Here is a 25,218-nt window from a genome sequence, read left to right as displayed (position 1 = left end):
CTGACCAACTTATTAAGCTTTCCACTAACCTCCCTCCTACCTTCTAAACAGTGGGCATGGGGGAGGGGTTGTGCCTTCCAATGGGATCTGTAATCTGTGATATTTCACACTTTTCATGCCTATCTCATGCCAGCCATGGGACTACCCCAACTATGGACAGTTTTTATAGGTTATAGGTTTGTGCCAGATGACTCGCCAGTCCTAATAGTAAGACTAGGCAGTCTGTTTCCAATACCTACTGCTCAAGTATTTACAGCCAGAATTTTTATTTTGCATGTATGCTTTCCCTTTAACAGGAAAGAAAATGGTCTTTAGCCAAACCACTGAGGTGAGAAATGCAAATCTCATTTGCTATTAATCCCAATGAGGTAGTAAGGACAGAGTCCATTTAAGACTCTTTAGTGTTAATATTAAAGAAGACAAGTGGTAAAATCAACAGTTAATGGCCTGGAGACAGCCATCTCTGCTCTAACTGATGTATGACCACACCACTGCATTCCGGAGATAATGACTGGACCCCTCTCAGGGCTCTCAGCTTCTCATTGGCCCCAAGGGAGGTGAGTTTGGCCAAGTCACTGTTTTAAAAGGACTGTAATGATGGCAGAACATTTTATTACTGTGTTAATGAGCACAGTGTGGGGTGCGGACCAGGCAGAGTCTTTGTGTGTGAGTTAGAGAAGTGGGGGGGGGGGGGGGGGAGCCCGGCAGAGGAGACAAGGATTGAGAGGTGGGAGAAGGAAACCCAACTTTTATTTGTCCTCATAACCAGTTACTCCAGAGTGTTAACGGATTCCTGGATAACCTTTGGAGAAACTTTGCCTTCATTACAGTTTTAAAACTCATTAGGGAAATCACTCAGTTGCGTAGCAAGTAAAAGGGGTCTCCCAAGCCATATCTTCCCTCCTCCATCCCTCCCTCTTCTCTTTCGTTCCTTCTGAAGTTTGAGTTGAACTGTGTAGAGTCTTGGAGAATTTTTCTTTGCATGGCCCCCAGCCTCCCACTTGTAGTTCTTTATGTTCTTCATGATGTAGAAGTCTTATCTTTCCTTATCAATCCCACAATGGAAAAATCATATAGGCACTTCTGTTGTAGCTATTTTTTTCTAGTATGATTCTGTAAGGGCTGATAACTATGCAAACCTAAGTGTATGTGGGCTGGTAAAGCTTGTTTCTGGGCCCTGTTTTCTCTCTCTCTCCTCTCCCTAAGTTCACTCTCTGTGTCCCATTGATTTAATACCTCTATATTTAGATGAGACCCAAATTTAAAGCGTCTGCCCTCACATTTATAACTACACCTGTCCTACATCCGTCCACCAACTTGACTGCTCCATTTCAGGAGAGGTCTCATCAGTGTCTCAAATTTGATATGTTCACAATGGAAATTTTGATTCACATGCCTACCACCCCCCCCCCCCCCCCACACAAAGCTGTTTATACTATCTATGTGTGATTTCTTCCTTTCTCTCCTATCCCACATACAAAAGTCTTCTTGGTTCTTCCTCCAAAATGTGATCTTTGAAAAAGCACAAGTCATATCTTATTCCCCTGTTTAAAACCCTTCAGTGGATTTCCATTGCACTTGGCATGGAACCCAAATCTTTACTAAGGTCATGAGACCCCCCTGTGATCAGGTCTCTCCTGCCTCTCTAGCCTCATCAAGATGCTGGCCATTGACACACTGATGTCCTCATCCATCTGACACGCTGACCTCCTCAGCTCTTTCCTTGGCACTTTCTCAGCTTTCAGTGTTCAACCTAAAATCTGCCTCCTGCTTGGAGCTCAATAAACAACAGCTGAATGTTGAATGAATGAGGTCAACTCTCCCTCCATCCCTATACTTTTCCCCACCTCACCCCATGGAATGCATGGTCTCTCCGTTTAGGGTGACTCAGTACGTATATCCTTCTCATAATCAGAATCATAGACTTTAACTGTGCACAATTATGATTTAAACAAATGTTTATTCATAATGACTTTCAAAGAACTCTAATTTTACATTTGTTGTGGTTGCAATGAGGAATATAAGGCCCAGAAAATGAGAAGAAGATAAAATGTCCTTTTGATAAAAGGTGTAAGAGTCCCTGAAGCATTTAATGGAAAGCCTTCATTTTCTTTTCTCCATTTCTGCTTCACTTGTTTTCCTTTCCTTTGTTTCATGCTATTTCTAACCTGTGATTTGGTTTTCTTTTTCCTTTTCTCGGCCTAGTCTTCCTTCCTCCCTTTCTCTCTTTCCTCTTTTCTCTCCTTTCTTTTATAAATCTCCTTCTTTTATTTCCCCTTCTTGATTTTAACTTAAATCAAGTCTTAGTTGGAGCAAATTCATAGCCTGTGTAACGTCAGTGCCTTGGATTTTGAAAAGACTATAGAAAATGCAGGCATTGCCAAAGCTTACTCTAAAATGTCTCTGCAGACAGAACCAGAGTGTCATCTCAGAGACTCCAGTGGAGGGTGAGGAAGCTTTTCTATCCAGTCCTGGATCAGGAATTATGTTGTGCATATTGATATCACACCATTAAAGAAGAAAGAAATCATGACCATTTGCTTTGCATTTTTTTCTTTTTTTAAAAATATATTTTATTGATTTTTTACAGAGAGGAAGGGAGAGAGATAGAGAGTTAGAAACATCGATCAGCTGCCTCCTGCACACCCCCTACTGGGGATGTACCCACAACCCAGGTACATGCCCTTGACCGGAATCGAACCTGGGACCCTTCAGTCCGCAAGCCGACGCTCTATCCACTGAGCCAAACCGGTTTCGGCTGCTTTGCATTTCTTATAAGTGTGTTAGAAGTGTCCATCGGTATGAGTACTGTGTCAAAAAAAAAAAAAGTCACACTGACTTTCAAGAACTCTCAAATGACCACGAATCCAGCCTCAAAGAACTTCTTTTGTAAAAGATGAATTCTTTTTCACTCTGATTTTTTCCACTGTCCCTTTGTAAAGGGCACAGCTCCTGATTTTGGCATGAGGCATTTCCCAGGGGCTACTTGACTGCCTACCCTAGCTGCAGGTTGATGAAAGTTAATTGGACAGTATTACTTTTCACAATGAGGAAGTCCAAGCCTTTTCCCTTAGACATGGTCAAAGAGAGGTGCGAACAACTTACTGAAATTATACTCTGACCTGGAAGGAGCCACCAGGCGCTGATCTCATCGCGTGAGCACTATATTGCCAAAAATAGCATGCTTATTCTGTTGACTCCCTTTGGGAGATGAGGTGACATAATTAGGAATTACGTAGGAGTGTGTGACACACTATTGCAAAGATTGATTTCTTTAATCAATTTTGGCCCTAAGAGACTTTAGGGCCAAAATACTCACAGTTTTATTAAGCAAATAAAGCTTATATAGGAACCTTTATCAGAGTTGTGTCCAAGAACTTCTGAGACCTGTGAAGAAGAGGGAATATCAATTCTGTCTAAATAATCAGAGTTGGCAGAACTTTCAAAAATAGATGAATAAAATGTGCTTTCATAGGCTCACCTACATGCCTCTGATTCAGGGTGGTTGTTACCTTAATAAAAATATTACTTGCATGATTTAGATTAGCTTTTCTGCCAGACCAGTGGTTCTTAACTGGAAGCATGTGTCAGAACTATTAAGGAAGTCTTTTTCAGAAAACATGCCTGTCAGGGGCCCATCCTAGACTATTGACTCTGAATCATTTGTGTTGGAGCCCAGAAACATGTACTTGGAAAAAGCCCCTGCAAAATTATGTAGCTTCTGCTTTCAAAACAATCAAAGGCCCACTACTCTGCACTGAACATTGGTATGGCAGAAACCAGGGGTGACTCATCTTTGTAACCTTAGCATTTAATATGGCCCCTGGTTTATAGATGGGAGCTCAGTAAATGGTCATTGAGATAATGGAAGCAAATTATCTAGAAAAATACACCATGTATATTTTTAACTGTGATTCATTCAAATTTCTACCAGCTAAGTACATTTAATAGCTGAATAGAATTTTAAAAAGTAATCTTTGGAGGGAGGTCTCTTCAACAGAATTACAAAGCATTATGTGGTCTAAATGCTTAGAAAGTAGACAGATGATATAGATTTCAATCATAATAGCAAGGGTATGAAACACCTTTATAATTACCGATATCTGATTGACCTCTATTATTTTATGTGTAAAAATATCTTTTCGAATAAGAACTCTGGTAGCATCCCAACATTGTTCCAGGCTCTGTGTCCCTATCAAGGCTAATCACAAATGAATAAGCAAGTATTTTTTTAGGAAACGGATCTATGCGTTCAAATAATTGCTGTTCTTCATGTTAGATGACAAGACATTCTGGAAACTCCTCTTCAGGAATCGCCTTTGCTACTCTCTCATATATAGGGTGTCCCCCAATAATGTATACACACTTGAAATGATTATAAAGTCAGTGTTTATTAACATATAGTTCATTTTCAAAATTTAAAAGAATCTATAGAATGAATAATTTACTTTTATCAATGTCTGTTTTCAAACTGATGACTGTTATGGTCCAGGCACTGGACCGAAGCAATGAAATTGCAAACATCAAGAATCACTTTGTTCAGTATTTGTGTGCCCTCAGTTAGTCAACTGTTGCTGGTTTTGTACCATAAACTTTATCTTTCATGTATCCCCATAAAAAATCTAATGAATAAATTTCCTTAGTTCAAACTTAGTATGGCTTCACCTATTATTTCAAAGAAGTTAAACTGAAAAGAAGCGAAAATTAAATGAGTTATCAGCTGTTAAAGTGTATATAAAATTTTTGGGATACCCTATGTCCCCCCTAAAATCCAATAGCATTTTAGGATGAATTTCTTTTGTTTAGAGCTTACTCTGGCTGAAAAGAAATATCAGTTGAACTGTTAAAGTGTGCATACATGTTTTGGGACACCCTGTATACACCCGTATCCTGACTTCCTGCTTGCCACCTCTCTGACTTATCCCTAGCCATCAGGAAGATTTGGTAAAGGTGGTATAACAAGAAACCACCCAAAACATAAACTAATCAGGGACATGTACGTGATAGTATGTACTTGAGATGGATGGGTTGGGCTCAGAGGGGGCTGGGATATTGAGGAGAAGCTCATGAATAAGGTGAGATCTGAGCTAGGAGATGGAAGAAAGATGAGTAGGCCAGACAAAGGGGGCTTCATGGAAGCATTTAAAGAGTAGAGGCGAGCAGGCCATGTGAAGGTGGCTGGGAGGAGGTGTGAGGTATCTATCTAGTGCGGGGCCCTGATGGAGGAAGTAGAAAACTCTACCGAGGAGGTGCCTTTGCCTAAACCATCCTGTTTCTTCTGTCCTAAAGCCAGTTTACCATAAAGTCCTCAATAGGAAATCTTAGGAAGAAAGCAACTAGTCTCTGTGGATGTAAAATGCCACCCTGAGTCAGGCCTGCAGCACCAGTCTTTACCGACACACCAAGAGACGCTGGCCTCCGAATTCCAAACTAGGAGCTAAGGCGTGTCTCCACTCCACTCTGACTTGCATTCATTTTCCATCATAACCTTGACACTTGTGAGTTGGATTCAGTCTTCTGCTCTGTTTTGCACCCATCTTCTGCCTGTTAAAATGATCTCTTGAATTAATGTAAGACTGTACTTTGCAGGTTCCTGGTCTCTGGATGTTCCTCAGGACAGGAGACTGTCCTCTCACTTCATGCCTGTGTCCACTTGTCACAAAAGCACCCTGTTTTGATCTGAGAAGAGCCCCAGTTTTGATCATAAATTCTGTAGTCACCCTACTTTGGGCTGTTATCCTTACTTAACACATGAGAACTTTGGGGCTCAGAGAGGCATGACTGTCTAGAACAGCAGTTCTCAATCTGTGGGTCGCGACCCCTTTGGCGGTCGAACGACCCTTTCACTGGGGTCGCCTAAGATCATCCTGCATATCAGATATTTACATTATGATTCATAACAGTAGCAACATTACAATTATGAAGTAGCAACGAAAATAATTTTATGGTTGGGTCACAACATGAGGAACTGTATTTAAAGGGCCAGAAGGTTGAGAACCACTGGTCTAGAATCATTTTCACCACCTGGTCTTGAGCACTATTTATGGGTAACACAGGAGTCTTCTCCTGGATGATGGAGGTGTTAATTATAAGTGATTTATTTTGAAATTTAAAATTATATATAAATAAGTGAATATTCTTATTAGAAAAAAAGACACTCTCCTAGTAAAATAATTATATCATTGATTCAAAATACTTACAGGATTTATTTCTTTATTCCAATTGGAGACTATATTTACTACCTATTTATTTCTACTTACTATCTATAAATAGCCATACTAGACAAAGATCATGGAATGATAAATATGATGCATTAATGATACTGCAATCAATATTCAACTACCATTGGTCCTGTATTATTAGTTGGTTAAAGCCATATAAGTTAAATTGATATTGTGTAGCCAGATTGGTGATCAAGTAAGCTATTCACTGATAAACCCAACATAGAATACCAACCTGTATTGCATGTCTGCCTGTGAAGGCACAGAGTCTGCCCAGGAAGGCTGGTAATGGAGGTATATTTAGTGCTATGACTACCCCAGGTAACCAGGAGGCAGGAGAGTTGGGAAATGTAGGCAGGTGGCTTCCTGGGAGAAAATGGGTTTAAATCAGGGAAGTTGAATTCTAACATGCTAGAGCAGGATGGACTTGAGAGAAAGAGCGGCCCCCAAGGGCGAGGGCAGGAGCAGAGCAACGGGTCTAAGGGATGACCGAAGTGGCAACCGCTCCTTTTCGTTGGTCTTGGGTGTTTCTCACGGAGGAGTGGCTGTCTGAAAGGCTTGAGGCTACTGTGTGTACTTTATTCTTTTGCCTAACTTAACGCGTTTCATCTTCTTGGCCAGAGTGCTGGCCTAAACTAAATTCAGAGTCTTTTTTTTTTTTTAAATATGTTTTATTGATTTCTTACAGAGAGGAAGGGAGCGGGATAGAGAATTAGAAACATCGATGAGAGAGAAACATCGATCAGCTGCCTCCTGCACACTCCCTACTGGGGATGTGTCTGCAACCAAGGTACATGCCCTTGACCGGAATCGAACCTGGGACCCTTGAGTCCGCAGGCTGACGCTCTATCCACTAAGCCAAAACCGGTTAGGGCAAAATTCAGAGTCTTGTAAAAAGAATGTTGGTAAAATTCACATTTCCTCTTGTCCCATTTCCTTTTAGGTTTTGTGAATGATTCTGTGACTAAATCCATCGCGGCTTTGCGCTTGACCCTGGTGGTGAAGACCAGCACCTGTGCTCCAGCGGAGAGCCGTGTGCGTGACTTGGAGTGCTCAGGAAAAGGGGCCTGCACCACGAAGCCAGCAGAGGTAAGGGGACGCCAGTAGCCTTACATATATTGATATAAATGTATTTTAAGAAGCCTCCCACATTTCTGGTTTCAATTATATGCCAGTATGCAACACACAGATATATAAATCTCCATATGATTTCTAAAGTAATTACAATGAGTTTGTGCAGTGCTAGCCCTTCTTGCTTTGGTAGAACCAGAGTTTTTGTGAGAAGTCGTCAACATATCTGGTAGCAGAATTAAGAGAAGTGGAAAGAAGGAAAGGTAAGCACAGAGTCACTTATTTCCCAGTTACTACAGAATTCCCTCCTTAGACTTTGTATTTCCCTCGTGCTAATAACAGTTACAGAAGTGAAAATAAGAGAAGGAATGGAGAAGAGGCAGGGACCAGAAGGCTGACATTATTTTTGACCTTTGTGGACCAGCATTGTCAATATTGTGGGGGACCTGAGTCTTGTTCCCGGTAGTTCAGGTCCCAGGGGCAGGGGTCAAGGGGCAGGCGTCAGGGACTGAGTACAGTTTCTCCTCATTGTCTGCTTAGTGATGGGGCAAAGGAGTCAGACCAGAAAAGGACCAGAGCAGCCACTGAGGCCAATTGCCATCAGTCTAGGGCTCCCTTAAGGCAATGGCAGATGGACCCCAGGCGCCATCTGAACACCAGGAGCGAGAGACCCTAATCCTACCCTTACAAGGGAGCCTGTTCCACAAGGACACATCCACTACTCTTAGCACTCACTGTTTCTGTGTCCGGCATGCTTGCCTCCATTTCCCTCTCCCCAGTTCTACACCTATTTACACTGGAGTTCATGTTAAGTAAAGTGGACCCCTCAATAGAAAAGAGTGTGAGTTGTTTTAGACCAGTGGTCCTCAATCTTCCTAATGCCGCGACCCTTTAATACAGTTCCTCATGTTGTGGTGACCCCCAACCATAAAATTATTTTTGTTGCTACTTAATAACTGTAATTTTGCTACTGTTATGAATCACAATATAAATATCTGATATGCAGGATGTATTTTCATTGTTACAAATTGAACATAATTAAAGCATAGTGATTAATCACAAAAACAATATGTAATTATATATGTGGTTTCCGATGGTCTTAGGCGACCCCCTGTGAAAGGGTCGTTCAACCCAAAGGGGTTTCGACCTACAGGTTGAGAACTGCTGTTTTAGTCCAATTTTAAGGGTAGCGCTGGTCAATTTTATGTGGTGACACCTCCTTGTGGTAATGACAGCACCCTCAGTAACAGTGGTGGGAACTTGGATAAGTGGAAGGAATGGGGTAACTGAAAAAAGAGAATGTTGGAAGATATTGCTCATGCCGTCTTAGAAAACCCGTGATTTTGATGTATTTTAGGTGTAATGCAATGGCTCAAATATACCATTTTTTTTTCTGTAAGATATCCCCTGGAGGGGACAGAATGCTGTCAGAACCCAAGAAAGCAGTGGAATAATAATTTCTGCTTAATCTTAGAAGAGGAACACAGATGTAAACCAAAGTCACAAATGAAATCCCTGGGGAAGGGGAGAGAGCTTGGGGTAAAGCCAGGAGGTGGAGCATGAGGTTTCCTTTACTGAACCGAACCTTCCCTGTGGGTCCATTTCTGTCTGTCTCAGCCAACTTGGACCCAATGCTTCTCTTTCTTGAGAGGAAGCTTCATTTATCAACTTATTTTATGGGGAAAAGAGAAGGACACTAATGTTCTGCGACAGTCAAGGCTAGAGTACAATAACTTGAGAAAAGATATGGAAACCATGGAAGAATGTCAGAGCTCCCCAGTGAGGCTGAAAAGGGGGGACACATGGGTCTTCCCCAGATTCATTCTTATCATTCCCAGTGAATGATTCTGGGGCCTGATTAGCCCTCAAATGATCATACTGGCAAAAGAGAAATGTCTTAAACAGGAACAGAGGGGCTGTTCTCAGAATTTAGGACTGACAATGTGGTTCAGATTCCTTGTGAGCTTTCTCTTACAATGGATGATACTTCTGGGGAAACTTTTCATTCATAAAGTACTCACTGTGTTATCCTGAGGCATCATGTTGGCTGCACGTGGCCCCACCTGGGTCTCATTGGCATGAAAGCTCTAGCTCAGAGGCTGTGCCTGGTGCTTTAGAACTGACTCATTGAAAAGGTTGTGGAAGTGGTTAGCACCTGGCAGGTAACTTGGAAAACTGAAAAAAAAATGACTCAAAAGCCTGAGTGAGGAATCCATGCTAATTTTAGCAGATCACTGTAGAGGAAACACGTTCATTACGGGCACCAGCTCCTTTGAATAGCTGTTTACCTCTCCCTGAGATGACACCTCCTCCCTCTGCTGCCACCTCCCACGTCCACCATGTGGCTTCTAGAGTGTGGATCCTCTGTTGTTGTTGATTCAGTCAAAGCCCACATGTACCTTCAGTGGATTTAAGGAAATTGTGGCAGTCATCTAATCTGAGCCACTATAATCATCCCTGGTGAATGTAAGCAAATGATTAGGCTGAAATTACCATGTCCATTCATGGACCCACTTTGTTCTCTTGGAGAGAACAAACTGGAAGCCAGTCCTATATAGTTCATAAAAAGATGGGGGTATTTGAACTACCATTGGCAGGAGTGGGGATGCAAAGGAGGCTCACCTTTTTTGTGTCTACTTGAATTCAGTGGCTTCTTGTGATTGTTGTCATAATTTACTAGTCATTGACTAACAAGACTGTTATCATCAAGTTTGTTTCTTTTTACTCTTTCAAAAAATTAGAAGTTATACGGTCTAACCTCAAACTCAATGCAAAATAGAAAGAACTCTATGGCAGTTTAACTCTTTACTGTTGCTAATCATTTTTGTAACTTTTTATTGGATCATCCATAAAAATAAAAGCAATTCTATTATTTCCACACCACTCTCATTTGGTAATGGGGATCATTTCTTTTCTGTCAGGTATACTTTGTCTAGAGGATACTTCACAGTTCTGAGTTGTTGGGTGACTTGTGATAAAAGTTTAAGCTTGCTGTTCTTAGATATGGCCCCATCCTGGGAAGGTCTTTTTAAATTTTTACTATAGCACGGTAGGGAGCTACCTTTTAAAAAACTCCTTTTGTTATAACAGTTGACTGATGTTTTCTTTTCTTTATGAAATATTTGGACTGTTGGCCACTGGTTCTCTTTGTATCTTGTCACCAAGGTTGGCTGTTGCCTATTTGATGATTCCTTAATTATCTGAAAGGTGTGTCAGAGAGTCACAAAGACCTCTTTGCTGGTGTGGGCCTGAAGTCTTCTTTAGATTCAGTTAGGTTCCATGGACCCTGTCTCCTAAGAGCAAGAGATGTGTATTAGTCAAGGTTTTGCAGAGAAAATAGAAGCAATAGGAGACATACTTATGATTTATTTTAAGGAATTGGCTCATTCTGGATCCACTCATTGTGGAGTCTCAGTGAGTTCAAAATTTGATTGGGGAGAGGCTAGTGGGCTGAAGACTCAGGAAAGAGTTTCAGTTCAAGTCCAAAGTCAGTCTACTGGTGGACAAGGAAGAGCTGATGTTACAGATGAAGTCCAAAGACTGCTGGGAGAATCCCCTCTTGCTTTGGGGGAGATCAGCCTTTTGTTCTATTCAGGCCTTCAACTGATTGGAAGAGGCCCACCCTCATTATGTAGTTCAATCTACTTTGCTCAAAGTTCACTGCTTTAAATGTAAATACCATTCAAAAACACCCTGATAGAAATATCCAGAATAATGTTTGACCAAATATCTAGGCACCATGGCCCAGCCAAGTTGACATATAAAATTAACAATCACAAAACTTTCTCTCCAATTCATTGTCGTACCCTTTCTACTCAATTGCATTCCTTGCCCACAGAATTAAAGGAGTAGTTTTAAAATTTACTTTGCCTAAGATTTGCCTGAGACCCTTGACAAAAAGTCATATTCCAGGCCACTCACTCAGATTATGATGCCTTTTGTTAGACAGATAGTGATTCTGATGCAAAAGTAGGTTGTGGACCATAATTCTGGAAATAGAGGCCTCAGAAATAGTGCTTATACTCTTCCCATTCTTGCTGATTTCATAACACAAATATGCAACATCGTTTTATTCAGGGATTTCACTATTAATAAATTCAAGGTCACGTGGAATTGATAAAAAAAAGATAACTGCTGACAAATGATATAATGGTTTAATACATATCCCCAAACTGTCTTATTTGTTGGCTCTGATTTATATTGATAGATAAGTGGGGTCAGGCCCTCATTCTTAAAAGGTTCCTTAGAAATCTCTCTAGCTCTAGCTTAGGAATCCATCATTGTTAGGCTATTTGGATCAGATATTAGAGCTAACTATTCAGATTGTGTTTTGAGAGAGAATTGAACTGACATCATGGCTGGGAGCCATTGATAATTCCCCTTAGAGCCTGTATCTGAATTTTGTCTCCAAGGGTTGGCCTGCACATGAGAAAAGCACTAGCATGTTGGGCTCTTGAAGATTCCTGACCTTCTATTACCTCCTTCCTTGCTCTTAGAAGTCAAAGGCTCAAGTTCTAGAAAGTCCTAGACTTCCTATGGCTGAGTTCTTCTGCTTGGGTTTGGTTTATAGGAAATAAATCACTGCCCTGAAGTTGTTTTTTATTCATCACTTGTTAACATCTGCTGTCCTTATTCTCCAGCCCATGTGGCCTGGGCAGGCGATACTATCCTTCCCCTCTACTTAATCCTTTTTCCTGTTTCAAAAGCATGTGCTTCTTTGTTAGGGCTCAAAGTAAATTCTCATTTCTGAGGTTTGTTTATTTTCTATTTCATTCCCAGAGCAGAGAGAGGAGCATGCCTCAGCTGTGTGCAAGAGCACCCTTTCCAGCTTCCAACCTGAGCTCCTCTCACAATCCCTGTAGGGGCGTTCCCTCCCTCCTCCCTACCCCCATCTCATTCCTCCCTCAGATTTCCATAGTTTTCCATATGCTGTTCCCTCCATCTGGAATCCTTAGTTGCCACACCACCCTACCCCCACTCTCTGCCCCTGCCCTCCCACCTTCCTAACTATACTTCAGTCTCAGCTCAAACAAACTCTTTTTGCTTCCGGAAGCTGTCCCTAATCCCCAGTGCAGACTCCCTCCTCTAAAACCCTGTTGCATTTTATTTTTCTTATGAGACACATGAGTATTGATGCATGCTTGTATTTCTTTACATCCATTATTATTTGTACTCAATGCACTGCAGAGTTTATTGTCTGTCATGTGCTTGGTACTGGCCAAGGCTCAGGAGATACACATTGGGTCAGAGATGACATGGCCTTTGAGACAGAGTTAGAAGTTTGTGGGGCAGGGTGCTGGTGATGCAGGCTGGGCTGTGGGAAGGGGTTGCAGGTGTGTTCTGTGAGCCCTGAGACAGGCCTGACTCAGATGTGGGATCACTGGGCTTCCCAGGGGAGTCTCAGCAGGTGAGTTCCTTGATCCTGTGATCTGTGCCTGCTTCCTTCGGCATCCATTGTAACAAATAGCATGTGCTGTCCGCAAGGATGCTGCTGAAAAAGTGCCTATGAACCGAATGAACAAAACAAACAAAAGAACAAAAATATGATGGGAAATCAGTTCTCCGAGTGTTGAGTTAGATATATAATTTGATATGTAATTTGAGTTATCTGGTAGTTAAATACGGGAAGGGCATGGTGAATTTCATTTGATAAAGTCACGGATGGAAAATAGTCTCTGTTCTGAGGTTCTCACAGACAGTGTGACCCAGGACGCTGTAGTCACCACTGAGGACCTCCTTAAGCAACGCTGCCAATCCCTTCCCTGTCGTGTCCAGAGGAAATAGGTCAGAATAATCGGAACCAATGGAATCGTTGATGCCATCCTTCTGTTGGTTTGAATCCTCTGCGAACCTCTCTCAGGCAGTAGCAGCGCGCCCGAGGGCAGGAATGGATGTCGTATTCTCTCACCCATCACTTCTCTCAGAGCTCATCTTTTGATTGTCATTAGCGCAAACATAAGGGCCCTCAAGAGACCTTGAAAAAAGACTGTGACCTGGTAACACTGTGAGAAAGAAATGGGGTGGGAGGGTAGCAGAGGAAGCCCCTCAAAAAAATCAAAGAAGGGCCTCACTGTATCCTAGGCACTCAGGTGTGGAGCCCTTTTCTCACAGTTCTGTCCAGTTCATTATATCCATCAGACTTTACAAAGAGGAGACATACTCATGAGGCTGCATCAAAGACAGATAACTATCATTCTGAGATTGCAGTGAATAATTTTTAGAACATGGAAATAAGGCACTAATTAAATGATGTCTGAGAGAAGATAAACCATCACTTGGAACTTGGCAGGCCTGTTTTCCTTGTCTTTCCATAAAATACTAACCCTTTTGCCCTATTTTTCAGTCCATAATTCAGTGAACTTAGCATGAGCTGCTGGGAATAATGAAGCTGAAGGGCTTTGCCTGAGGAGGACATCCCCTTTAGGGATCTGGAAAGCATCACGGTGCTTTGCTCACACACACCAAAGGAGTTTATGCCACTACTCATCTAGGATAGTCATTTATTTCTGCACATTTCCGTTCTCTCACCCAGCATTCTGTGAGCACCTCTATGTGTCAGGCATGGAGCTTCACCCAACAAAACACAAGGGAGGAAAACCACCTGACTCCCTGCTCTCCAGACGTTGAAGGTCAAAACGCTGGCATCGGGAATCATTGACTTGACCTTCACCTGATGCCCAAATCTCCTCTGAAACATCAACTTCTGCAGCCTTCCTCTAATTAAATATCTAGTCAGTGCCCATTTGAGGTATTTCTTTCATATTAGTAGGGGGAAAGAAATCATTTAAATGTTCCCTATCATGGACTGCTGTTTTTGACAGTTACCTCAAATATGGCTTTAAAGTGCAAATAGCAATAACAAAAAGTACAAATGGACTCATCTGTCTTCCTGAAGTCTGACAGTTTGGAGCTTTTATTTGTCTTTTCCTTCGTGACATCCTCTGAGCTTCTAAGAATCAGCCTGCCTTTGCAGCTTATCCTTCCAGCGAGGGAGTGCTAGGTAATTCAGAATGACCTGTGGTGTGTTAGGGGATTGTCCAGCATAACTTCCCCCCAACTGGACAGAATGTGTCTCAATGACAGACAGAGTCCAGGCTCCTTCCTGGTATTAGAGAGATCTCCCCTCCCTTTCAGAATAGCTCCCTGCTGGCCATCCTTGTGCCTCAGTCTCTAGACCTTGGCCCCCATTCTCTGCTGATAGCTACAGACTCATGTGAAGGCTCCTCCAGTGGATGTGGTGTTTGCACTTTTATTTACAAATATGTTTGACTTCACTTAGCCCAGTGCTTTTCTGATTTTTTGGTCTCAGAACTCCCTTGCATTTTACAAAATCATTGAGGTCCCCAAAGAACTCTTGGTTATTGGGCTCCATCTACTGATATTTATTACATTAAATTAAAACTAAGGTATTAAATATTTGTTATTGCTTTTAATTAATAAACCCATCACATATTATCAAAAATGACACCTTTATCAAAAGTAACTATATTTTCCAAAGCAAAAAAGAATTTAGTGAGAAGCAAGACACCGTTTTCATTTTTACAAATCTCTTTAATATCTGGCTCCAAAGAAGAGAGCTGGGTTTTTACCTTTGCTTTTATATGTGATCTATTGTGAAGTGTTATTTTGATTGAAGTATAGAAAGAAAATTGAGCCTCGTACAGATTCTCAGTTGGAAAGAGGAGAAGTGTTTTAATAGCCTTTGTAGATAATGGAGTATCTTGAAAATACTTGAGAACTGGACAAGTGGCAGATTCATAAAGTTTAATTGAATGTGGAATCTGAAACCATATCAATGATCTCTTGTACTCTGGTACATTAAAATCCATTGGTCTGTTCTGCATTTTGGATTTCCTACTGATGAATGGTTTTTATAACAACACAGATTGGTCATTTGGAAAGTAATGGACTTATACAGGGCTTCCAAATGTTGATACTTTTCATTATATAATAATCCTAAAAATCACATCGTGATTAATATCACCACCAATCTCATCAAAACTGTCTTTAGGTATTGGGGGTTTGTCAAGCTCATAATGAAAGATAAAAGTTTTCCAAAATCCTAATTTCTCCTTTAAGGCTTTTAAAGCTCAAATGTTATCTCTGACAACAATAACTACTGGTTGTTTTCCTTGAAGGGGCAATCTTCCTCGGTTCATTTGAGAGAAAGTACCTGCTGAATGGCCAATTCCGAAGAAGCCTAGTTTGCCTGTGAGTCCTTCTTTCAAGGAGAAAAGGTGTTCCATGAAAAATGGGATCATTAGGTCCTGCCTCAAAGAACTGCATGTGTTTACTGAGACAACCCCTGGGCTTTGGGGAGCAGCAGGAATGCTTTATGTTCTCCTCCCCACCCCCGCCCCGCCATTTTGTTACCAGAATGTTAAAAAGATGTGTAAGGCTTGAGATTTCATCAAATTTTAATTTTACTGCTTCAAGGACATTCCAAGTGAAATTGGCATTTTTCCTTCTGCAACCTTTTCGGTGGTTATTGTTGCAAGCTCTTTAGATAGTAAAGAGGAGCAAGGAAATGAAGGGATTGCCTTTCAGAAAATTGGCTGCTTCCCTGGGCAGGAGGTGGGAGAATCCAACCAGGATCTTGCTGTTGGGAGGGCAGCGATGGTAGTGGGCAGGAAGCCAGATCATAGGGGCAAGGAGGGACTTGGGTCACCAACATGCCTTGCCCTTTTGATAAGTTTGGCACGGAGTGGAGGGAGAGAGTGGGCAACTGGGTCAAAAGGAGGGTTTTTATTACTAGAGCAGAAGATGTGCCACATTGAAATAAACAGAAGGAAAGAAGCTGGCAGATGTGACAGGTGGGGGGAGGGATGTAGTCAATGGAGGAAGATTCCAGAGAAGATGGAATCAAAAGGAGTGGTGGGAGAGAAGGTGCAGAGATCTGCAGAAAAGGAAACAAAACTCCCTTCTTTGAGGCAAGGGATGTCAGGCACCAGTCTTAACAGAGTATTAAAACAATTTAAAGAATTGAGGTGAAATTCATCTAATACAAATTTAACCCATTTTAAGGTGAACAATTCAATGGCATTCAGTACAATCAGATGTGACCACCACATCTATCTAGTTCTCATCTCCCCAAAGGAAGCGCTGTACCCATTCAGCAGTCACTCCCCATCCCCTCCCCAGCCCCTGGCAACATCCTTCGGCATTCTGTCCCTATGGATTTACTATTCTTGATGTTTCACATAAATGAGATATGTGACAGTTTGCATCTGGCTTCCTTTCCTTAACACAATGTTTCAAAGTTCATTCATGTTGTAGCGTGTGTCAGTACTTCATTCCTCTTTATGGTTGAGTAATATTCCATTGTGTGGATGGACAATAATTTGTCTATCCATTTATGATTGGTGGACATTTTAATCGTTTCTAGCTCTTGCTGTTGTGACTAGTGCTGCTGTGAACATGTGAGTACAAGTATTAGTTGGAATATCTGTTTTCAGTCCTTTTGGGTGTATACCTAAGGAGTGGAATTGCTGGATCATATGGCAATTCTATGTTAGCTTTTTGAGGAAATGTTCATTGTTTCTCACAGTTGCCAAAGAACCATTTTACATTCCTACCAGTGATACATGGGAATTCAAACTTCTTCATATACTCACCAACAATTGCTATTTTTCTTTTCTTTTCTTTTCTTTTCTTTTCTTTTCTTTTCTTTTCTTTTCTTTTCTTTTCTTTTCTTTTCTTTTCTTTTCTTTTCTTTTCTTTTCTTTTCTTTTCTTTTCTTTTCTTTTCTTTTCTTTTCTTTTCTTTTCTTTTCTTTTCTTTTCTTTTCTTTTCTTTTCTTTTCTTTTCTTTTCTTTTCTTTTCTTTTCTTTTCTTTTCTTTTCTTTTCTTTTCTTTTCTTTTCTTTTCTTTTCTTTTCTTTTCTTTTCTTTTCTTTTCTTTTCTTTTCTTTTCTTTTCTTTTCTTTTCTTTTCTTTTCTTTTCTTTTCTTTTCTTTTCTTTTCTTTTCTTTTCTTTTCTTTTCTTTTCTTTTCTTTTCTTTTCTTTTCTTTTCTTTTCTTTTCTTTTCTTTTCTTTTCCTTTCCTTTCCTTTCCTTTTCTTTCCTTTTCCTTCCCTTCCCTTCCCTTCCCTTCCTTCCTTCCCTTCCCTTCCCTTCCCTCCCCTCCCCTCCCCTCTCCTCCCCTCCCCTCCCCCTCCCCTCCCCTCCCCTTCCCTCCCCTCCCCTCCCCTTCCCTCCCCTCCCCTCCCCTTCCCTCCCCTCCCCTCCCCTCCCCTCCCCTCCCCTCCCCTTCCCTCCCTTTTCCTTTCCTTTTCTTTTCTTTTCCTTCCCTTCCCTTCCCTTCCCTTCCCTTCCCTCCCCTCCCCTCCCCTCCCCTCCCCTCCCCTCCCCTCTCCTCCCCTCCCCTCCCCCTCCCCTCCCCTCCCCTCCCCTCCCCCCTCCCCTTCCCTTCCCTTCCCTCCCCTCCCCTCCCCTCCCCTCCCCTCCCCTCCCCTCCCCTCCCCTCCCCTCCCCCCTCCCCTCCCCTCCCCTCCCCTCCCCTCCCCTCCCCTCCCCTCTCCTCCCCTCCCCTCCCCCCTCCCCTCCCCTCCCCTCCCCTCCCCCCTCCCCTTCCCTTCCCTTCCCTCCCCTCCCCTCCCCTCCCCTCCCCTCCCCTTCCCTCCCCTCCCCTCCCCTTCCCTTCCCTTCCCTCCCCTCCCTCCCTTCCCTTCCCTTCCTTCCCTTCCCTTCCCTTCCCTTCCCTTCCCTTCCCTTCCCTTCCCTTCCTTTTCCTTTTGACTTTTGCCACCCTAGTGTGTGTGCAGTGTTATCTGGTTGTAGTTTTGAGTTACATTTTCCTAATGACTAATAATGTTGATCAGAGAAAGATTTTTGTGATTTTTTATTTTGTTTTCTAAAATCTCATACTCTGTGCTTTGTCTTAGGAAAAAAACACTTTTAATTTTCCCATCAAAACTGAAGTCATATCACCTTTGTGCAATCTTGGTTATAGGGAAAGAAATCATTGCAGACATAACATAGTCCAGCTCCTGGGGATTGGAGATGGCTCTGCCTCTGAATGGAGCCACCTGATACTGGTCCAGGCTAAGTGAGCACTGGGATATCTGCTCAATCCCAGGTTATTCTTGGCCTGACATCCATTTAAAAGTTTGGTTTATTTCTATGGAATGTGAGATAAGGCAGATTCAGAGAAGATGCTACTCAAATATTGCCTCAACTGGAAACTGGCCAGGAACCCACCACCTCTGTGAGGAAAGGGTAGGACCATCATCACCCCACACCCGTCAGACTGACCTGAATCCTTGTAAGGGTTTCTTCCTTCAGATTGCCTTCTTCTTGTATTCCAAGAATAATCCCCAGAAACTTGGCCCAACCTCCATGTCTGTTAATCATCAGCAAGAAGGACCTCATTCTGTACTCCACTTCCTTTGACATATGGGGCATTTTTGAGGCTAAGATAAGCATTTATGAGCCACGAGCATTAATCCTTTCCAACTTCACACTGGAGGATATTTTGTAATTTAATGATAATTCTTCAGTTGAGCAGGATATTTCCAAACCAATAAGGAAAAAAGAATCTGGCTCCAGAAAGGAACGAGCAAGCTCTCCCTGGAATACAACAGCTGTGCAGTGATGGATAAATGGAGCAAGGTTACCACAGGCCCTTGGACTGCTGCCCTGAACACAATCCACCCTCTCTCTATGACTGTACTTGGTTTCCACCCAGATTCCGGGCAGGAAACTCGAGCTGTGTCTCAACCTCAGACAGAGGTGACTGTGTGACATGTGCAGTGGGATATCATGTAACGCTTGAGTGTGGAAAGAAGGGCACAGAGGACAAGGGCTGACTCCTTCTAGGAGTCAGCAGAGGCCAGCAAATGTGGAATGTTTCAGAGCTGTCCAGAATCAAAGGTCATTAATTATGGAGGACATCAGAACTGTCACACATCTGTTTTTAGCACAGTCACAATATTTTGGCAGGAGACTAGGGGAAAATGAAGCACATGAATAGAAGAAATACTGGTGGCAGCTTATACAGTAGCATTTATACATTCCACAAATAATTATGCATGGGTATTAGTGTCTACATCTAGAAAAAACTTAGAAAATTTACTTTTCGCTTTTTATTCTCTTTCCACATTATAATTTAATAAGTAAGTGCTTTCCTAACTTCACTACCATGTTTTTTATTTTTCTTTTCTACTAACCATTTCCATTTCTTTACATGCTTTCTTCATTGCAGTTTATCTTTAGCCTTTTTCTTTGTATTCTCTGGTCTCAGTTTGATTTAGTATATATTTCAGTGCTGATAAGCAAAGTATAATAGGTAGTTGCCATCAGATGGTGTCAGTAACAGACAGTTGAATAAAATTATATAAATCAGGCAAATTAAACATTGATGCAAGAGGCATTAATGGTCAGCGCACATTAAAATATTAAAAGAATGAGCTACATATCAGGAAAGCATCAGTTGAAGTGATGATGAAGCAATCTGCTCAGGAAGTTTTGTAGGGTCTGGAATGGAAAAAGAACCTTCAGCAAGACAAATGGCAAAGGCCATGGCTAGTTGGAAGTTTGATTAGATTAAGGGTGTGACTGTCCCACAGCCCACGGTCACAGACTGTGGGAACTTGTACTGGAATCTGGTCACTTTTCTTTAAGCTTGAATTACTTTCATTGATTTTTCAATCATAGCCTGCTCCTCTATTTTTAGTTTCTCTGAACACATGGAAGATTTTGGGGATAAAAAAGATAATATGTTGTGCTATCTAAAGTCAGAAGCAGCAGCTAAAGTTGACTTTTGTCTTAGGGCTTCTTTAGGTTGCTAAAATAAATAAAAATGGAAGAAGTATGGGCTTCCATATTTAGGTTATTATCATATTATACTTCCATCTTCTACCATAAGAATAATTCATTGTGCAATCTAATAGAATATACCCCGTAAAATTCTGCTTGGTTTAAATTTCCAGGATGATATGAGACAACAGTTTCATTGCTGCATCCTGGTAGAAAGAATATTCCCCTCAGTAGGGCCCTGTGACATGGACATTTTCTTCACTCCTGTTATTGGATGGGGATATTGAGGCTCTCAGGCATTAAGTGTCATGATTTTAATAAGGGTTGAAATTTTGAAATTTGATAGTACTTCCAAAGGTACTAACTTTTAGTTTTGTGTAGATCAGTTAGAAAGCATATGAAGCCCTTATTATTTTTGTCATCTTGTTGGAGAGAGAAGTCAAGTCTACAACAAATATCTCTGTGTTTAAAGATAGCTGTTCTGGTACTTGGTCCAGACAATGTCAGTGTGGCTTCCACATTTGTACAGATCATTCTGATGAAGTCTGAGGCTTTGTGGCCCAGTGGAGGCCAGTAGACGTAGGGTAGAGTAGGGGTCAAGATATGACTCTCCTACTACTGAAATTGCATCATGTAATTCCATCAGTGTCTCCGTCTGATGATGGGAATGATGAGCATGCCCATGTCACAGAGCTGTGACTTGTGCAATGTGGAGGTATAGCACAGACCCACATAGGTGCTGGAAAGTCATAATGGAATTTGAAATGAGCTTATATATATGGAAGTGTTGGCAGCGAGACGGCACCAGAATGTCACTGGCGATTGGACCTTGGTTCAGCAACCTCAGTTCTTGAGTTCTGGCTAAGAAAGAATTCAAAGCCAAGACTCAAACTATAAAAGTTTATTTAGAAAGTCACAGAGGTAGGAAAAGTGAGCCAATTGGTGTGGGCTCAGGAAACAAGTCACAGAGACAAATGAAGGGCCCTTGGAACTTAGGAGGAAAAGATAGGCAAGGAAATCTCCCCTGGGGAAAAGGGTGGGAAAAGGTGTGCTCCCTATGGGAACTCATACTGTGTCCTCTGTCTTGAGGGCATTTATCTGGAGGTTTCAGGGGAGGATCTCAATAGAATATTCATCAGTTTTCCAAATGTGTCCTTTCTAAATGTTGTGGTCTCTACTGATAGGTCAGACCTGGACAGGGGGTCACTAGTCAGTACAGCTGGTTCTGAGGTCAGCCATGGCATCACTTGTCTGGTTTTGCTGCTTTTTTTGGGCCTGAAGGTAAAACTCAACTGAGGCCTAGATGTTACACTTAAGAGTTAATGGTTAAGGAAGTGATTGGTGCAAGGGCATGTGAGGGAGTTGAATGAGGCCACTCTTTGACCCCTTGCTCCTCCTCCAAGAGGATCTACTGCATAGTAAATGACATGCCAGGGGAGGATCTGAACCACATGACCAGCGATATGCTAGGGGAAAGGTGACCCTGGGGCAAGGTCCTTGTTTTCCCAGTTTTGCCTGTTGCTAGGCACCCAGGCTTTCCACCCTGGTGACCTTCTGTACCTGGCCCATCTCCTTGTTCTGCTCATGTCTGTCTAAATGCCTACCACAGAAGCATTTTGTAAAGAACTTTACAAATTATAGCTGGCACTTGTGATGTACAAACCAATGGAAATGGCTTCTGTTGCCTCCATCAAGAGCCACCTTCCAATGGCCCTGTTGCCCTTGGCATTCCAGCCCTGTTGTCCTTGGAAGTGCTTCCACTCATCTTCTTTTGAACTACCCAAGAATGCTTCTGGCCTGCATGACTGAACTTAACTGACTTCAGTGGAAATCATTTGGAGGTTAGACTCATGTTTAATTTCCTTTTCAGAGTTCTAATTTTGAAAGACAGTTGTTGGGAGAAAGTTGATACTTGAATTTCTGAATCAAACTCAATAGCATATACTCTATATGCTAACATTTTGTTTGTTGTTGTTTTGCTTTTAAAATCTGTCCTGTGACAAGTGTTGGGGCTGTTGGCCACAGAAATGGGCAATTAGGACCAGCTGGTTTGGCTCAGGAGGTCATGGTTCAATTCCCAGTCAGGGCACTTGCCCAGGTTGTGGGCTCAATCCCCAGTGGAGCTCATGCAGGAGGCAGTTAGTGGATCAGGGATTCTCTCTCATCATTGATGTTTTTATATTTCTTGCCCTCTCCCTTCCTCTCTGAAAGCAATAAAATATATTTAAAAAACTACAAAAGAAATGGGCAATCAACTGCCTTGTCTTCTTACCCATTGTTTTGAAGCATTCCTCAGCTAAATGTATTTTTAATTTTGTAGTTAAATAAAATTGTTGACAAATATCAATTGTAGCCAGTAATACTCATGAATATATAATTGTTCTCTAAGAAGGATACTAATAAAAGGGTCTTCTAAAAAATGACAAAACCATAGTTACCAACCAACAGTAGTACTAGGAGATAATTTTTTAAAAATGTTTTATTTTGAAAGTCTTTATTTCGGAACTAAAAAAATCTTTTAAAAATACTTCGAAAAAATAAAAGTGACTTGACATTGGTACAATTAAGTTGCCCATCCTTTTGGACAGAAGGCAGTGGGTTGGGGGGTGCCTACTTGGTGTAAGATTCAAGGATATTGAGGGAGGTTCCTTCATCCCAAATTTCCTTGACACATCCGCATGGCAGGATGCCTGCAATCCTGCTATTTGAGCTTCATTCCTATGTAATTACAACATGATTTCCTATTTAAATGCAAATGGCCCTAAAATGGTATCCCATTAAGGTGTTATCTGTCATTAAGACTAGAATAACTTAGTTCAGTCAGGGGTTGATTTCAGTAGGAAAGAGAATAGTAGATAATTCTAGAAGGCAGGTGCCTCCTGGAGGTGTTGGGTATGAGAACAGGGACCAGGGTTGGGAGAGGTGAGATTTATCAAATTTGGCAGCAAATCTGAGCCTTGGTTTGGTTTTCATGTCTCCCTCGTTTAGCGACAGGGGAGGCAGGTGGCATTTTGAGCCATTCTCAGACAGCTGTTGTACCAAATAAACAAAACTACTTTTATTTTAGCGGAGCCTAAGAAGCTCTAGGAGAAGTGTTTATCTGGCAACAAAATGACCTTGAGCCCATTCCATAGCAGAAGCCCATTTATGCAGCCCCCAGAGAAAACAGGAATTTGGGCCAGCTCATAGGAGCTTTATTTCCTTCCAACATGTGCATCTAAAAATTATAATTGCAAAAAATTATGTATTCAAGATTGGCTTTGCACCAAGGACTGATGTGCATGGCAGCCACGCTGCTAGGTGTATCAGCCTTTGTTTGCACCTGAGCACATGAAAGAGGAAGTGAGCTTACTGTTTTTTCCCTAGCACTTAGATAGATCTGTGCTGGCTCAAGGACTTCCACACCCCACAGCCCTGTGACATGGACATTTTCATTATTCCATCTATTGATGAGGATACCGAGCTCTAGGGAATTCAACATGCCTTTCCTTTCTTTCCGAATAAAGAACTTCTAAAAGAAAAACTTAGCTTTCCACCTTTCTGTGTAGAGAAAACCCAGTTCTTCCTTACTGTGTGTTTCTTTCTCCTGTGGGTTTCTTTGCCTTTGTAGGGAGCACTTCACTTCTGACACTTGTGATCATCAAATCTATAGAGGTTTTCCCCACACCAACCAGCAATTCTCAGACACCTGCTGGGTATCTAACAATTTACAAAATTCTAACTGTATCTACCTAGACAAAGCATCAAATCCCACAGGTTAAGGGCTCTGTCCCACAAGACTGCCCCTACCCCTTCAGATGACAGTCGCAAGCCTAGGCTATCTCATCCGAGCTTCTGATTGGTTATAGATTGGAGGTTCCCATGACCTCTTCTTGGGTTTGATTAATTTATTAGAGGAACTCACAGAACTCAGTGACAAACTTCTTACATTTACCTGTTTATTAAAGAATATGATAAAGGATAGAGATGAAAAACCAAATGAGGAAATTCATGGGGTGAAGTCTGGAAGGGTCCCGAGTCAAGGAATTTTTGTCCCTGTGAAGTTGGGGTACATCACCCTCCTTGTGTTTGTCAGACTGGAAGCTCACTGACCACTGTACAGTTGGGGTTTTTGTGCAGGTTTCATCATGTAGGCATGATCAGTTATTAACTCCATTTCTAATCTATCTCCCCACTCTGGAGGATTGGGGTGGAGCCGAAAATTCCAAGCTTCTGATCATGGCTTGGTCTTTCTGGTGACCAGCCCCCACCCAGCAGCCATCCAGGAGCCCACCCAGAGTCATTTCATTAGAACATAAGTCACTCCTGTCACCCAGGAAATTGTAAGGGACTAAGGAGCTTGTTTTTAGGAACTGGGCTCAAAGACCAAATAGTAGAGCAAAAGGTGTTCTTAGTGCTTTTATCATTTAGGAAATTACAAGGGTCTTAGCAGCTCTGTGCCAGGGATCTGTGGCACAGACCCAATATATTTTTTTTCAATTATGTCACAGAACCTATATATAAGTATCCTATTCCAAGAGTCATATATGAGTTAGAAAAGACACTACAAGCATCAAAATGGTTAAAATGTGATACATTAACTAAGGGAATTTTGAAAGGGGTATAAAGCACTGTTATTATTCTTACATTCAAAATTTGTATGCAGATTTACTCTATTATTCAGAGTTGGAGGACTGAATTATCACCCAAATGAAATTGTTTCATGTGAATATTATAGATTAATAAAAAGTTTGAAAGCAAGCAAGATTCACCTTGCCTGTGAACTTACCTTTTGCCGCCCCTGAGTTAGATATTTGGATGAATTTAGTCTGGAAATTATAATGATTCTAAATCTCCTGTAGAAACACATTTATTAGATATAACCTGCCAATTGTTCAATATTAAAATGATAAAAGCAACAAACCTTTATTGAGATAAGATTTAATTAAAATGAATGATAGGACCTTCCCTCCTTTGCTGGTGTTATTTCCATTTGTGTGAGTATAAATTCAATAAAGTAAGAAATGCATTGACCAGAGCAGGGACTCTATAATATAAATAAAACTTTCATGGTAAAATAAAGATATCATTTTTTCCCTCCTCCAAATGCTGAAGAAATGTCTTTAATCAAAGTCCATAGTATCAGGGATTGTATAGTCAAGCAAAACAAACCTCTTGGAATTTAGGCTGTG

The 25,218-nt window shown here is 41.6% G+C and overlaps 1 protein-coding gene across 1 annotated transcript in view; it reads left to right on the top strand.

Annotated features, from left to right (window-relative positions):
- Positions 1-25,218, top strand: part of DNER (delta/notch like EGF repeat containing) — a 246,232-nt gene that overhangs the window by 127,550 nt on the left and 93,464 nt on the right. The window contains exon 5 of the mRNA XM_059703408.1: positions 7,165-7,310. Within this exon, the coding sequence (XP_059559391.1) occupies positions 7,165-7,310 (146 nt within the window). The remainder of the gene's footprint in view (positions 1-7,164; positions 7,311-25,218) is intronic.

The sequence above is a fragment of the Myotis daubentonii genome, chromosome 7 (assembly GCF_963259705.1).
Source record: "Myotis daubentonii chromosome 7, mMyoDau2.1, whole genome shotgun sequence".
NCBI classification, from domain to species: Eukaryota; Metazoa; Chordata; class Mammalia; order Chiroptera; family Vespertilionidae; genus Myotis; species Myotis daubentonii.
This window is presented reverse-complemented; position numbering and strand designations above follow the sequence as displayed.